Source organism: Anarrhichthys ocellatus, unplaced genomic scaffold (assembly GCF_004355925.1).
Source record: "Anarrhichthys ocellatus isolate YVR2014 unplaced genomic scaffold, GSC_Weel_1.0 scaffold40, whole genome shotgun sequence".
Lineage (NCBI taxonomy): Eukaryota > Metazoa > Chordata > Actinopteri > Perciformes > Anarhichadidae > Anarrhichthys > Anarrhichthys ocellatus.
This window is the reverse complement of record NW_022280070.1, coordinates 4,538,650-4,552,236: the sequence shown is the minus strand read 5'-3', so window position 1 is coordinate 4,552,236 and position 13,587 is coordinate 4,538,650. Positions and strand designations below refer to the sequence as shown.

The window sequence follows — 13,587 nt, the reverse complement described above, 5'->3', positions numbered from 1 at the left end:
CTCTCTCTCTCTCTCTCTCTCTCTCTCTCTCTCTCTCTCTCTCTCTCCCTTCACCCCTCCACCCCTCCCCGATGCCCTCTCTGTCTCCTTGTGAATGCGGGCTGAGACGAGCAGCTTTAGCACAAAAACTGTACAGTCCAGCTTTCCCCTCCTTGGAACCAGGACTGAGAGATGCACTGTATTGTGTGTTTACGGTTTCTATATACATTCAGCGAGCCGGTGGCCACCGCAGCAGTCAGAACTGCCCCTCCACGGCGAGAACAACGTAAATGCGTATAATGAAAATACAGCATCTGTGCCTCTCGCTCAGCACGCCTCCTACAGAATTACAAATGCAGCGCAGTGTCGTCACAGTAAAATAAAAAGAGCTTACGGCAAATTATCTCTCAAATCGCCCCAGGCTCTCACAAACAAAACAACACCCAGTCGTATGCCAGCTGAGTTGATGCCTTCAAGATGTTGTCTCCCCCCTCTCTGAGAAGAGACCTGAACAGATCATTAGAGGACGGTGTGTTATTTCTCTTTCCCAGTCACGGGTGACTCATCGTCTTAAATGCGCAGGGATGCAATGCCGGGAATGTGGGGATGACCACATTATTCTTCCAGCTCACACTTTCCCATCTTCCCATTAGGAAATAACAGCAGAGGCAGAAAGGGTTTAGATGCTACAGTATCTCTAACGCGAGGCTTTTAGATGAAGTCACGAAGTGACTGCACGCTGCTCATGAGCTGCATGAGTGCCAAGTGAAGCACACTCTTTTAAACTTCACAAACGCATTACTTAAATTGTCTTCGCTAATTATTGCTTTACAACATGTGCAATGTTGGAAATTAGCACAAAGCTAACATCGACTCTTTTGTCTCCCTTAGAAATTGCCAGACATTTTCGCTTTGGAAGCCAAGAGGACGCCCATGAATTTTTGCGGTACACCATCGATGCCATGCAGAAAGCCTGTCTCAATGGCTACCCTAAGTAAGGCTTTGTTATTGTTTCTTAATAGTGTTGATAGTATGAGAATCTCTTTTTCTCTTTGTCCACTAGTGAGAAGTTGGACATCAGGCCCCCCGGATAAGCACAGAAAATGGATCGATGTCTCTGTTTTTCTGATTTTCTTCTTCCTTCCCGTCTGTAGGCTCGACAGGCAGACCCAGGCCACAACGCTGGTTCACCAGATCTTTGGAGGCTACCTCAGGTCCAGAGGTATTGACTGTTTTTACACAGAGAGAAAGCAGGAAAAATGTTGCCTCCAGAACTGTGCTCGTTTTTGTTGAATGTCCACATTGGTTGCTTTTGGGATTGCATGTTGATCCATTACCCATCAGAGTAGACTAATGACAGTGTCAACAAACATTAACGCAGCTTGATGTAGGTCAATACTGCGTCCACACATGCACAGCCAAAGTAGTAGTCTGTTACTGATGCTAAGAGGTTATTTGAGAGCAAAAGGAGATTTCATTAATCCTTAAAAAGGACAAGTTAAATGCCTTGTTTTTCTCATTTTGATTCAAATTGAAAAGTATTAGGAAAGCTACTCGACATCCATAGACATTTCAGCTATTGAATAGAATTGACTAATGTTCCTTACAGTGCTTAGTGACCTTAAGTTTAATCAGAAAACGGTTTGTAAGATGCAGTTTGGTATAAAGCGTATTGTCATCTGGTTGAGTAACTTGTAACCGTCACATCTGAAATGTAAATATTGAGCAGAGAGCTGAATGAAAAGGTGTTTCCCCTGAATGTTTGATCTGAGAGCAAGAGGCCGTTGGTTTGAGGTTCTTGATAGTCTTCTGTTTACAGGAAATGGAACGGAGGCGGGTGAAACGTTCCTGTGATCGCTGATCACCCGGTGACATTGACGTTGTATTTCTTCAGGATTAGAGAATCACATTTGTTTTTAATTGTGTCTTTCAGTGAAGTGCTCTATTTGTAAAAGTGTGTCAGACACATATGACCCTTACCTGGACATCGCTTTGGAGATTCGAGTACGTTACTCAAGACCTCAATATAAATTATATAAATATATATATATATATATATTTTTTAAACGTGCCTCAGCAACACCTTGTATCTCGCTGTTTTTGTCTGTCAGCAAGCAGCAAACATTGTGCGAGCCCTGGAACTGTTTGTTAAACCAGACGTGCTTTGTGGAGAGAATGCCTACATGTGTGCCAAGTAAGTGCGTTTCATCTATTCTGACAGCATCCTATGTTTTTAAGTAAATCTACAGGGCATTAAAACGCATGTTTTATCCTCTTTTTTTTTTTTTTTTTTTCTCTCGCCAGGTGCAAAAAGAAAGTGCCAGCGACCAAGCGCTTCACAGTCCATCGAACGTCTAACGTACTGACTCTTTCGCTCAAGAGGTTCGCCAACTTCAGCGGAGGAAAGATAACAAAGGTGAACACAGAGTTCTCACAGTATCGACTGTTTTTTTTTTTTTTTGAAAGAGCGGTGGGATTTTTCAGCGAGCTCATATTTCTGTCTTGTCGTTTTCAGGATGTTGGTTACCCAGAGTTCCTGAACATCCGCCCCTACATGTCGCAGAGCTCAGGCGATCCCGTTATGTACGGCCTCTACGCTGTTCTGGTCCACTCTGGCTACAGCTGTCATGCTGGCCACTACTACTGCTACGTCAAGGTAAGACGAGCAGATGCACATCCGTTCTTTATTTATTATTGTCGAAATCTGAGGGAAAACGCCTTGAGACGAGATGAGGTCAGAAACATGAGATTAACGGACAACAAAGTCAAATAAAAACAAAGACGTGAACATATTATAGGCAAATATAACACAGAGGAGGCTCGATAATCGTCAGAGTAAATGTATTTAACGATAAATTACTTTAAACTTCCTTCCATTCTACCTGGTGGATTATAATTACAGGGATAATTACATGTCGAATAATGAGTAGATGAATACATTTCACAGCCGGCTCCGTTTTAAAGTTGTATCTCTTCCTTGTTTGTTCTCAGGCGAGCAACGGCCAGTGGTACCAAATGAACGATTCGATGGTGCACTCCAGTAACATCAAAGTGGTCTTGAACCAGCAGGCGTACGTGCTTTTCTACCTGAGGTAAGACACCGTGGATGGCTGCCAGAGATCAAACCAGGTGTTGTCTGGATTTATAATTAAATAAAGCAGAGTCTGTATTTGTGTATTAAAGGATCCCCGAGAGCAGGAAGAACGCAGACGGACAGACGACCAAGCAGGCGATGTTGCATCCTGGGAAGAACAGTGTGTCGTCTGAGCAGATAAGGAGGGCCAACCTGAACGGGCCTCTGTCCTCCCCGCAGATCACGAAGGTTTTACACAAGATGGCGTCCTGCTCACTGGTGGACACGTGTACTAGAATATGGGCATGTTCTGATTACAACACGACTCTTTTTCAGAAACTGGAGCCTGCACAGCTGCGTAAGATCCAGTCCATGGACAGTGGTTTGGGTCTGCCCATTTCCAGGAACGGTGTGAGCTCTCAGCCACAGCCCAGACTGTCCAACTGGATGCCGTCCTCCAATGGGCCCCCAAAGCAGCCGGGTGGGCCCACGGTTATCGAGGAGCCTTTCAAGAAGCTGAAGAAGCCGTCTCCCCAGAGCCAAGTGCAGTCCCGCAGCATCACCCCGACCCCTTCCAACAACGGGCTCAGCCGGGCTGAGGGAGATAAAAAGCAAGGCGGCGAGGGCAGGGGCATGTCGGCGTCTACCTCATTTAAGTCTTTGTCTGACTCCTCCTCTGCTGACAACTCCGACTCAAAGGTAACATTACAAATACCAATCTTGGTTCAAAGGCAGGATCATCTAAGAATAGAATAGTATGTGTTGAATGCGTCATTACAGCAGATTTATTTACTGGAGTTTAAGAAGATGCATAGTGGCTGATCGGGCCAGGTGTAGCTGACCCAGAAGCGTAACCACAGCATGCTTGACTTTGTGTCTCGGCCAGGACTCCGTGGGTACCAGAAGTGCGCCGGTCGGAGAGACTCCCTCCACCCCGCGGAAAGGCTCGCATGGCCCGGCGTCTCCAGCCAAGAGCGTGGAGCGCTCTCAGAGCACGGAGGAGCAGAGGACGGCGAAAATCAAAACCCCGGCTCTCAACAACATCGCGTCGGAAGCCACCAGCACCATGTCGCCGCCACCTGCCAAGAAGCTGGCCCTGTCAGCCAAGAAGGTGAACTTCATTCCCATCCGCAGCAGCAGCACCTCCTGTCTTAGTGAAAGCTCATGATACCTTGGTTTCCTGTTGACACTCTACACTGCTATCCCAAATTTGACCCTTGATTTCAATAAGTAGTTTTATTAAGGCAAGTAAACTCTCCTTTTCTAGTAGATTTACTGCTGTATGTAACGTGTAATTTATCCAGTGTTGCTGTCTAATCGACCACATGGTAGCACTTGTTTAGAGTTTGTCGTCTTTTCCTTCAGTTTGTTCTTTTTTTCTAACCATTTCTAATTCTTCTCTTGCCATACCCTTTCCTTTTTGTTTTCCTCCCTCCATCTTTTCCTGCCATCCCCCTTTTTTTTTTTAAATCTTCCTCATTTGATTCTCTTCCTTATTTTTGTCACATTCATGGCTATTTTTTTTAGACCACCAAGTTTTTATTTATGTCGATAACTGCAGGCTCGCAGCCGGAGACCGAGCAGCATTGATGCTCCGCCCTCTTCGCCACGCCAGCTGTCCAGTGACCCCACGCATCAAAATCAACTTAACCCCTTCACCTTCGCCTCACCTTCTCACACTCACAGGTATGAGCATCACATAGGAAAATGCACAAGAGATCCAGGTTTGTCTTCCTCAAAGGCAAATCCAGATGTTTTTCTTCTGTTGTCTTCTCAGAGCTGGTCCATTCCATTCACCTAAAGTCCAGTCATCGCCTTTTGCCCACTTTAGTGGATCCTTCAAACAGCAGAGCCCTCAGAAACAGTCCCTTCCCTCCACACTGCAGAAACCAAACGCCAGCCTTTCTCTTAAAACCAACGGGCTTCACAGCCCAAAGAGCCCCAAGTCTTCCAACGGCCTCGGCTCCTTGGCCCAAGAACCAGACCTCAACGGCACTCCGGCTCAAAAGGTCAACCAAAAGAAGAAGAAGAAGAAGAAGCGGCGGCATTCTGAGGTGGAGGGCGACGCAGAGCCAGTGGCCTCCCCGGCTACAGTGCCGCAGAACGACCCTGTGGAGTCAGCCGGTGAGAAGAAGCGCAAGAAGAAGAAGAAAAAGCGAAAGAAGGAGCACGGAGAGGCGGTTAAGGAAAGGGAGTGCGTGCCGTCTCACCTGGACACGTCGAACCAGGAAGAGGATTGGTGTCAGGGCGGCATGTGGAGTCTCACGTCCCATCCGGATACAGAACAGTCGAAGCAAACGCCTCAGCCAGCTGCCACGACCCCGACGCAGTGCGAGTCGAATCACAAAGAACAGGGAAGGAAAGCTGTGAAGTTGAAGAAGAAGAAAAAGCAGATGGTGGAGGCTCTGCGGGTGACGTCGGCATGCTCTGCACCAGAGAGGTGGGTTGAAGTGTAGCATTGTTGTAGTGATGCAGGTCTGTTTTTGTTTCCAATATTCATTTATTTTTGTCCAAAAAGTGCTGCCGGAAATGAATTTTGAGCTCATAATCTGGAAGAGGAGACGTATAACTGTTTGTGTAACAGCCAGTTGAGTCTAGAAACTCTTAACGGTGCAATAAATTAACTGAGCTTTCTCCCAATAGCACTTCTGAGCTGAAGGTTGCGGTCGTTCAGAATGATACGGGGGATTTGGTAACATTGAAAAAGAAATTAAAGGTGAAGAAGAAGAAGAGGAAGAAGAGGCTAAAAGAAGAGGTTGGACTGTGGGAGGAGAGCCGGCGATGCTCGGACGGGCAGAACGACGAGCCCGACACAGCGGAGCCCCCTTCCAAAAAGAACGCCACGGAGAACGGCGAAACAAGTAAACGTATGTCAACGTGCACACACTGTACAGTTAAGAACATGCTGCACCACTACAGCCGCATTAATGTGACCATTCATTTCACAACTACACCAAGAGAGCATGACATACTGCATTTATACTGGCAGATTTCATCACTCTTTATATGTTTTTTTTTTTTTTATTGTTTTCTCAATCCAGCCACGGTGATAGTTTGGGACAGGCACGTAAAGGACGGCTACAAACGCAGCCAGGTGCCGGCGGCTGATGGGAGTGAAGTAGGAGACACCCCGACCCGAGCTGCTCCGGTAGCCTGGGACGGGAAAAAGACGAGCGGGGTGGTGGAGGAGCTGCTCAAGAACGCCACAGATAAGGCCTACGGCGCCAACGGTGAGACAGAGTGTGAATCTGATCTGTTGTACAGCAATGCTTTGACAATTTGTAGCCAAAAAGATGCATTTGATGGGTTTTGTTTGTCTTATCTAGTCCTCAGTTGGGATGGAGAGGTCTCTGCTATCAGTAGAGATGCAGCTGAAGACGTCCGCCACGCCAAGTGTGACACTGTGATCGACGAGTGGGATGAAGACTTTGACAGGGGAAAGGTGAGGCGGGGAAATATGGATAAGAATGTCATCTTAAATCAGTTGTTCTTTAGGTCTGCTGAACTTTAGGCCCATTGTCACCGCCCCCTCGTCTTCAACTTCTGTTTTTGTACAAATGAACAGGTAAAGAAAATGAAAAACTATAAGAAGGAGAAGTGGAGAAGTGGCGGCAGCATCTTCCAGAAGGTCCAGGACCGGCGGAGCAAGTGGTCTGTAACACCTGGAGGAAAGAGGGGCTTCGGAGTCCGCCGATGAGAATCCAGATTGCTGTTGAGGTTGTGCTGATTTGGAAATAGAGACAACAATACTGTATACCAAATGTTTGTACCTTTTTTTTTTTTTTTTTTTTTTCTCTCTCCTTTTAGTTTTATTTCTCCGTCTTGTCGAGTCCCAAATTCCTGAATACGATACAAGTTCAAAAGCAGCACGTTGACAGTCGGACAGCCCCTTTTATCTCAATTTGAAACAAACATGAAACTTTTTCTTCCGGCTTCAGTGTTCCCGTTAATCCGAACACCAGAGGAGACGGCTCGAGCTTCTCTACGCATGCAATATTTAACTGAAACCCCCATGTCAAATGAATATACGTTGGCAGCCTTGGTTATTGCCCCAACGATCTTGAGCTATGAAGTGATATACAGTGAACCATTTATGGGTGGGCTAATAATGAGAAAGTATATCTGCAATATCTTCGACTGTCTTGTATTTGAAACTGTACACAATCTCAGAGCAGACTTCTGCAGACTTAAGGGCTCAGTTAATTTGACATTTTACAAAACTTTTTTTTTAACCTTCTCCTGAAATGATTCTACACCAAATTACAAAGAAAAAAAAAATCATTTAATCATTAGAACATATGTTATTTTAGATTACTGATTTTCCTATTTTATACCTTTATCGGCTATGTTTTTATTTTGCTGCAGTGTCTGTGCCACGTGGCTTGTTTTTAAATTTTACCTTCATATTGTTGGTAGAATTAAGCTTTAAAATGCCACTTTTCTTTCTAAAGATGCATGTCTAAATTGGTTAAAAAATATGACTTTGAGTTTTGTTTTTATTTTTGCTTTCTTTTAGTTACGACCCTTTTTGCGCCTGAACAAATTCAGTTAATTTCACATTTTAGACCGCAAAAGAATGCTCTGCCGAATTGTATTGTCTGTGCAAGTGTTGACATCGAACACAATGGACGTTTCTCTCTGTTTACCTGGAAGTTAATGTTCGTAGTGCATCGTGCACCGCTGGGGTTGTTGGGAGAAACTCTCGACGGGAGCGCTTGTTTTCTACTGTGCAGCTATTTGATAATGTAGCTCGCCTCCTCGGTCCAGCGTTCAGAAGCTCTGTGTGGAGATTTGACCGTTCACAAACTGTTCCTCGTCAATGTACTGAAATAGAGGGGTTACATTTTATACTTCAGGGCACTGTGTTGGGATGGGACTGCCACAATGCCAATCATTCCCCCCCCCCCATGTATCTTATATCTCTATGCAATTTTGTGATGCTCATGCTGGTCACCTAGAAACTGGGCTAAGACTCAGGAACCCAGGCATCCTGTATCCCATCTTCATCAACGATCAGACCCCCCCCCCCCTGTTTCATATCAGAAAGTAGTCCCTTCTCCCAGGACCGACATTTTGCATCCTGTACATCCTGTAGAAACTTTTTTATACAAAAGCATTTCGGGTGCGGACACCATGGGATCATCCTGCACCAGTCCGGGCACAGATGCGTAGAGAAACTAATGTTATGACAAAATGCTTTGCCAGCGTAGAAGCCTGTACAGTCCATCTTGTGCTACCCGTTCCCCCCCCTCCAGCGCTGTAAAGATGTGCCCACGCATTTCTTTTCATTCTAGAGATGTTGCCTTGAATTGGCTATTAAACAAAAACAAGTCTAGGATTTAATGTTATAAATATATAATTTAAAGAACTGATCTTTAATGTGCTACTAATACTCGGATCAGTTGGTGGATGTTAACTTGAGAATTAATCTGCAAATGTGTTCGATCACTTGTTTGTAAGAGAGTGTTCTGTCTCCGTGCAGGAGCTTCCCTACGTCACCGTAGTGTGTACAGTACCGGAGGGACTGGGGCCGTCTAATTTCCATAGAACGTGTTTTGTGAGGCTGTGAAATCTGACATCTGACTCTCAAAACCTGACGACGTAGAGGAACATTTATCGGTGTGAATGGACGGTTCACGTTTGCATTGATGGCTCTACATTTTTTTGCACCACCTTTTCTGACCAGGGAAGGGATCTTTCATAATGAAAGTGGCTCTTACCACTCTATAGTTGACTATAAAGGTGCAATAAAGTTGTGACTTTTGTGAGCTGAGTGTGTGTTATTCTGTCCTCTACTGCTGTGTGTTTTTCTTGTATTTTGATATCGTGTAGTTACGATAGCCTTTATAACTGTAGAAAGGAATGTGATATTTTATCAACACCCGATGAGAATGATCAGCTAACTCGCATGTGTTCACTCGTACTGTGATTTAGCGGGGAGGCCAATCATACATGCATTTATTATTGAGACTGTAACAGACTTATGTCGCATTTAAACAACAAAAGCTGATTCATACAAAGGCTAAAATCTCGCTGCACTGCTGTCTATGGGTTCAGTGATGTCATAAACACTCGCTGTGACATCACAGATTAGTCAGAGACCAAGAGACACAAACACTTTAAAGCAGCTGCAATCAATATTTTTCTTATCACAATTCTAATGTGAAAGGGGTCCATTGAAGTAGTGATGAACCGACAGCAGTATCGGCAGAATCTGCCGCTCCCCTCTCGGCTGTACGGACCTTTGTTGTGAGTTTCAGCTCATTGCTTATAGCCGTCTGTCTCACAACTCAAATAGTGTTTTCGAACACAGCAGACAGCTGTTACACCATCTACTCGGCATCAAACAGCAGACTGATGCAGTTGGTGATTAGCCGGTGAACATAGTGGAGCGTTGAGCAGTTTACTAGCCAGATATTTCCCTCGGCTGATGGTGGAGACCACAAGCGGCGCTAATGGAGTGAATATTGGACTTTAATTTCACCAGTGGTCAGAACCTTGACTCCAAATGAAAGATAATGTTGCTACACAGCTGCTAAACTTGTTTGCTTACAAGCTGGCAACAACAACTGTAAAGGTGATGGAATGTGGTGTTCACAGCTTGCTTCTGCTTCCCCCAAGTGGCCAGAAAAATGTTATTGCAGGTTTAAAGAAAAGCAGCACCAATTTTTGGGGGCTTTTTTAAATTTAAAGTGGACTTTGAGGGCAAAAAATAATGTTTTTTTTATGTTTAAAATTGTCTTAAAACGAAAATGTTAGGCTTTAAACTAACACTTTTTTCACACCTTATAAATTCATTTTTTTTTTAATTGTAATTCTAATGAGCAATGTCTCTCTATAGTAAATTACATAATACCAGTGTTCTACAAAGTTAGTTTCTTTTTACCAGGATATTATACCAAAAATATTCCGGTAAACAATATCAGCACGTATACAAACATAAATGAGAAGTGTTCATCTAAGTTGTTGGGTCAGAGAAGTTAGACAGTGACGTCACACCTGGGGTGGGCGGGGCTAACATGTGCACCGGGCTTCTCCGGATGCGTATCACGCAGCCAGCCAACACCGAAAACATTTAAAAAAAAAAAAAAAGGCAGCTTAGGGACGAGCGGAGCCTGCAACAAGGTGAAAAGTAGCACCTCTGGAGTACGTCAGGGTATCCAGAGAGCCCGCAGTCAAGTGGAGATCTTGGAAGTTGAGCGAAGAAGAGAGCGGAACGGAAGAGAAGATCGCTGCGGGCGGCTTGGCGAGAGACCTCCCCGGGCTGCGACGCCTGCAGCAGCAGCATCAGGACCACCAGGATGGAGGGGGAGACTCACGGTACGTCTGCAACCCGCCCTTGCATGGACTGTTGGGCATCTTGTGAGCCCGGTGAGTCGTGCCCCTCACTGTGGGCTACCATTGAGTGTTTTAAAAACAATTTTTTGTTTTTAGCACTGCTGTCTACAGTGTTCGTGCTCTGCTGTGCCAAGTGTACAGAAATGAGAGACAGGCTGATGCCTTAGATGTTCATACTGCTGCCAGTCTGACTGTCTGGGACTGTTAGAATTACAGCATTGGCTGACTGTACTCTGCATTCATTTGAGAAGCTTTCACAGGAAAGGAAGTGTTGGGTCTTTATAAGCCATCTTAAGAACAGGTGCCCCCACTGGTGTTTGCTGCCAAAAATGATATGTATGATGAATTATTAAGCATCACGCTGCAGCTTTGACAGCATGAGGGACACTGTAGAAATCCACATATATATACAGTAGAATGAAGATTGTTCCTGTTCTTATGGTAATCAAGAAACAAAACAGATTTATTTATACCATGCTGGCATCTGGCGCAGAGGCTCCTCCAATGACACAGTTTCACAAAATGCCTTCTTGTAAAACTCTCCCCACCGTGAAGCTATAAAACCTTGACAGGAAGTTCAGTGTCCTGACATCATGCACAGGGTGACCCCCCCCCCCCCCCCCCTGATGATCTCAGGCCACGATGAGCTAGTGGATGGCTCAGTTTAGGCTATGATAGAGGCTTCATCTCAATTATTTAGCAGTTTAGTTTTTCTGTGAGCGTAATGCATCTCAAAATAGAACCTCCAGCAACGGCCTCATTGCAAAACTGATGCTCTTCTAAAAGAAGGGAGGGGTCGGTAATCCCATACACATTACATACAAGAGATTTAAAAAGTTAAACTCTAATCTAAATAAAATATGTATCCTGTACTCATTTTTTCCTTACCAATCTATAGTGTTTTTCTTTTGATCGTTTCTTTTTACATCGGGCGCACAGGGTTCAGTAGTGACTTCTGGCATACAGCATGTTTGCTCCCAGGAAGCATATTTCTTTTGGTATTTGTTTTCCCTTGTCAGTACTTTACTGTTTGCTATTCAGCCTGAACAATCGGTCCACGATGATGTAATCATCTGCTAAAGTGTGAGGCAAAAGAGAGGGCACAAGTGCATTGAAATAACACTCTCACTGTCCCTGACACCTCCTTCGTCAAATCAGCGGCTCGTGGGTCTGAATGTGTAAAGTATAAGTCACATCATCTCTTCTGTCCCTGAGCACCGGGACTGTTCGGCATAATCGAGGTCTACAAAGGAGAGAGAGGATAGAAATAATCCATCCGCTGTCAAGACTCGACTCTAACAGACTTTTTTTGTTTTTATTTTGAGCTCTGTTTCCTCTATCTTTCTAATAATGTAGACTTAAGCATTTGCAGTGAGTATAATCTGTGTATTTTACAGCCTTGCAGTGTCATACGTAGCGTTTTTGCCCTCTCCTCCTGTGATGTTATAGGTGCTGCAGCCCTAAACCAGCTATCTTAGGATTCATTGGGTGCTGGCTCTGTTTCAAGACTCACTTCAAAAGGCTTTGAGCTGCACGTTGTCAAAGTGACTTTCGTTTTATCTTTTTTTCTTTTCTTTTCGTGCTATTTTGCCATCTATCTGCACCTGTCAGTGCAGCTCAGTTCCCCTCTTGCATAATTACATTTGTGCACACAAAGGAAGCCGTGTGCCGGTTTCTAGGAGCGGTACATTGTAGCGGCAGGTGCGTGTGGTCGCTTTGGTCGTGGGTGTCGTTGCTCCTCTCAGTTTGTGATATAGTTGCTTCTACTGGCTTGTCATATTTACTCGTGGTTTACTCCAGCACTAAGCTCTTCTCTCGTTGAAAGCACACTCTGTGGAAAAAAAATATTGCCAAAGCAGCAGCGGCAAAAAATATCAGTGGACTTATGCAGACATATCATATTCCTGTAAAAAAAAAAAAAAAAAAAAGAAGTGTGACATGAAAATCAAAAGAAGAAGTTGAAATCTGTCACCTCTAAGTCAATTCAAATCTACACTAGTGCTGCAGTTTTTTGCTGTCTTTTTACTTATCCGTGTAAGATATATCAGTCTAAAAATAATCATTGTCATGAAAAAAAGCTGATAAAAACATCCTCAAGCACACAAAGGGAGGCTACTGAAGCTTTGAGACAGCTGAATAGAATAACGAGCTGCTATGGCACGATGTTACTTCGTGCATTCACCCCATATTTAGTCGGCTAAGCTTCGTGCCGGAGAGTATTCAGTTGAGTTGTAACCAGGTGCTTGTTCTGCTCCCACCCAGCCAGTTAGTCACTGGAGGTGATGCTAACACTTTGCTGCTATATGTAGGAGTTCCACCAACACACACACATCAGCGAGCTCTCTGTAGGTTTTATACCCACGTGTGGGAACTCTTTCATCACACGGAAGACTTGTCTTCCTACCTGACTGTTTGAAGACAAACATGCGAGTGATTTCCATCAGAAACTCCTAGTAGGCTGTCTGCCGAAGCAGCTGACGGTTTTCTGCTCACAGTGTTTGAACATGAGTACATTTCACCGAGGAATTCAATCTGCTGTACGATGAACTTCACTTGATGTGTGACTGAAGCGTAAACGTGTTTTTCCATGCTCTGTCCGCCTGGTGGCATGTCTGCATAACAGCACACGTGTTCTTGTTGGGACTAGGCAGCCACTGTGCAGAGGAAGTCACCTCCCAGCAGCCACTGTTTGTGCTAAATGGAGATGTTTGCCTTCTAATGTGAAAATGCATTGTTTGCTATATAGGAACTTCGTTTTTTTTTTTTTTTTTTTTTTCAATTAATAGCCGCCATCCTGGAGGTAGAGATCGCAGGATCAGCTACAGAACGTAGCAACGAATTTATGCTCTATTGGTCGGCAGACAGCAACCTGGTTCCCCTACAGTTCGCCTGCAGACTATTCACAGTGAAACTGCTCCGCTGTGCTACTGGAGGTCAACAACTGTTTAACTGTGTGTTGCACTAACCCGCAAGACCTTGTGGGGCAATATTAAGCACAATGAATTGAAATGGACTGTTATTGCTTATAGTTTGCCTTTATGGCTTTCATTAGGGTATAGTTTGCTATGTGGACTCACATTGACAGTTCAACCTCTCTGTCTCTGTCTCTGTCTCTCTCTCTGTCTCTGTCTCTCTCTCTGTCTCTCTCTCTGTCTCTCTGTCTCTGTCTGTCTCTCTCTCTGTCTCTCTCTCTCTCT

At 44.6% G+C, this 13,587-nt stretch overlaps 2 protein-coding genes across 4 annotated transcripts in view; both read left to right on the top strand.

Moving 5' to 3' along the window:
* The window catches only part of usp36 (ubiquitin specific peptidase 36), a 13,518-nt gene extending 4,698 nt beyond the window's left edge, over window positions 1-8,820 (top strand). For 2 of the 3 annotated variants that reach the window (XM_031867942.1, XM_031867943.1), the window contains 15 exons: window positions 871-973; window positions 1,134-1,201; window positions 1,913-1,983; window positions 2,091-2,173; window positions 2,284-2,395; window positions 2,495-2,635; window positions 2,971-3,071; window positions 3,163-3,751; window positions 3,939-4,163; window positions 4,614-4,738; window positions 4,830-5,492; window positions 5,696-5,919; window positions 6,094-6,282; window positions 6,379-6,494; window positions 6,618-8,820. In XM_031867942.1, the coding sequence (XP_031723802.1) occupies window positions 871-973; window positions 1,134-1,201; window positions 1,913-1,983; window positions 2,091-2,173; window positions 2,284-2,395; window positions 2,495-2,635; window positions 2,971-3,071; window positions 3,163-3,751; window positions 3,939-4,163; window positions 4,614-4,738; window positions 4,830-5,492; window positions 5,696-5,919; window positions 6,094-6,282; window positions 6,379-6,494; window positions 6,618-6,749 (2,942 nt within the window). In that variant the 3' untranslated portion in view covers window positions 6,750-8,820. The remainder of the gene's footprint in view (window positions 1-870; window positions 974-1,133; window positions 1,202-1,912; window positions 1,984-2,090; window positions 2,174-2,283; window positions 2,396-2,494; window positions 2,636-2,970; window positions 3,072-3,162; window positions 3,752-3,938; window positions 4,164-4,613; window positions 4,739-4,829; window positions 5,493-5,695; window positions 5,920-6,093; window positions 6,283-6,378; window positions 6,495-6,617) is intronic. The other variant, XM_031867944.1, reaches the window with a different exon arrangement.
* Window positions 8,821-10,078: 1,258 nt separating this feature from the next.
* Window positions 10,079-13,587, top strand: part of cyth1a (cytohesin 1a) — a 40,799-nt gene continuing 37,290 nt past the window's right edge. The window contains exon 1 of the mRNA XM_031867665.1: window positions 10,079-10,372. Coding sequence (XP_031723525.1) covers window positions 10,354-10,372 — 19 coding nt within the window. The 5' untranslated portion in view covers window positions 10,079-10,353. The remainder of the gene's footprint in view (window positions 10,373-13,587) is intronic.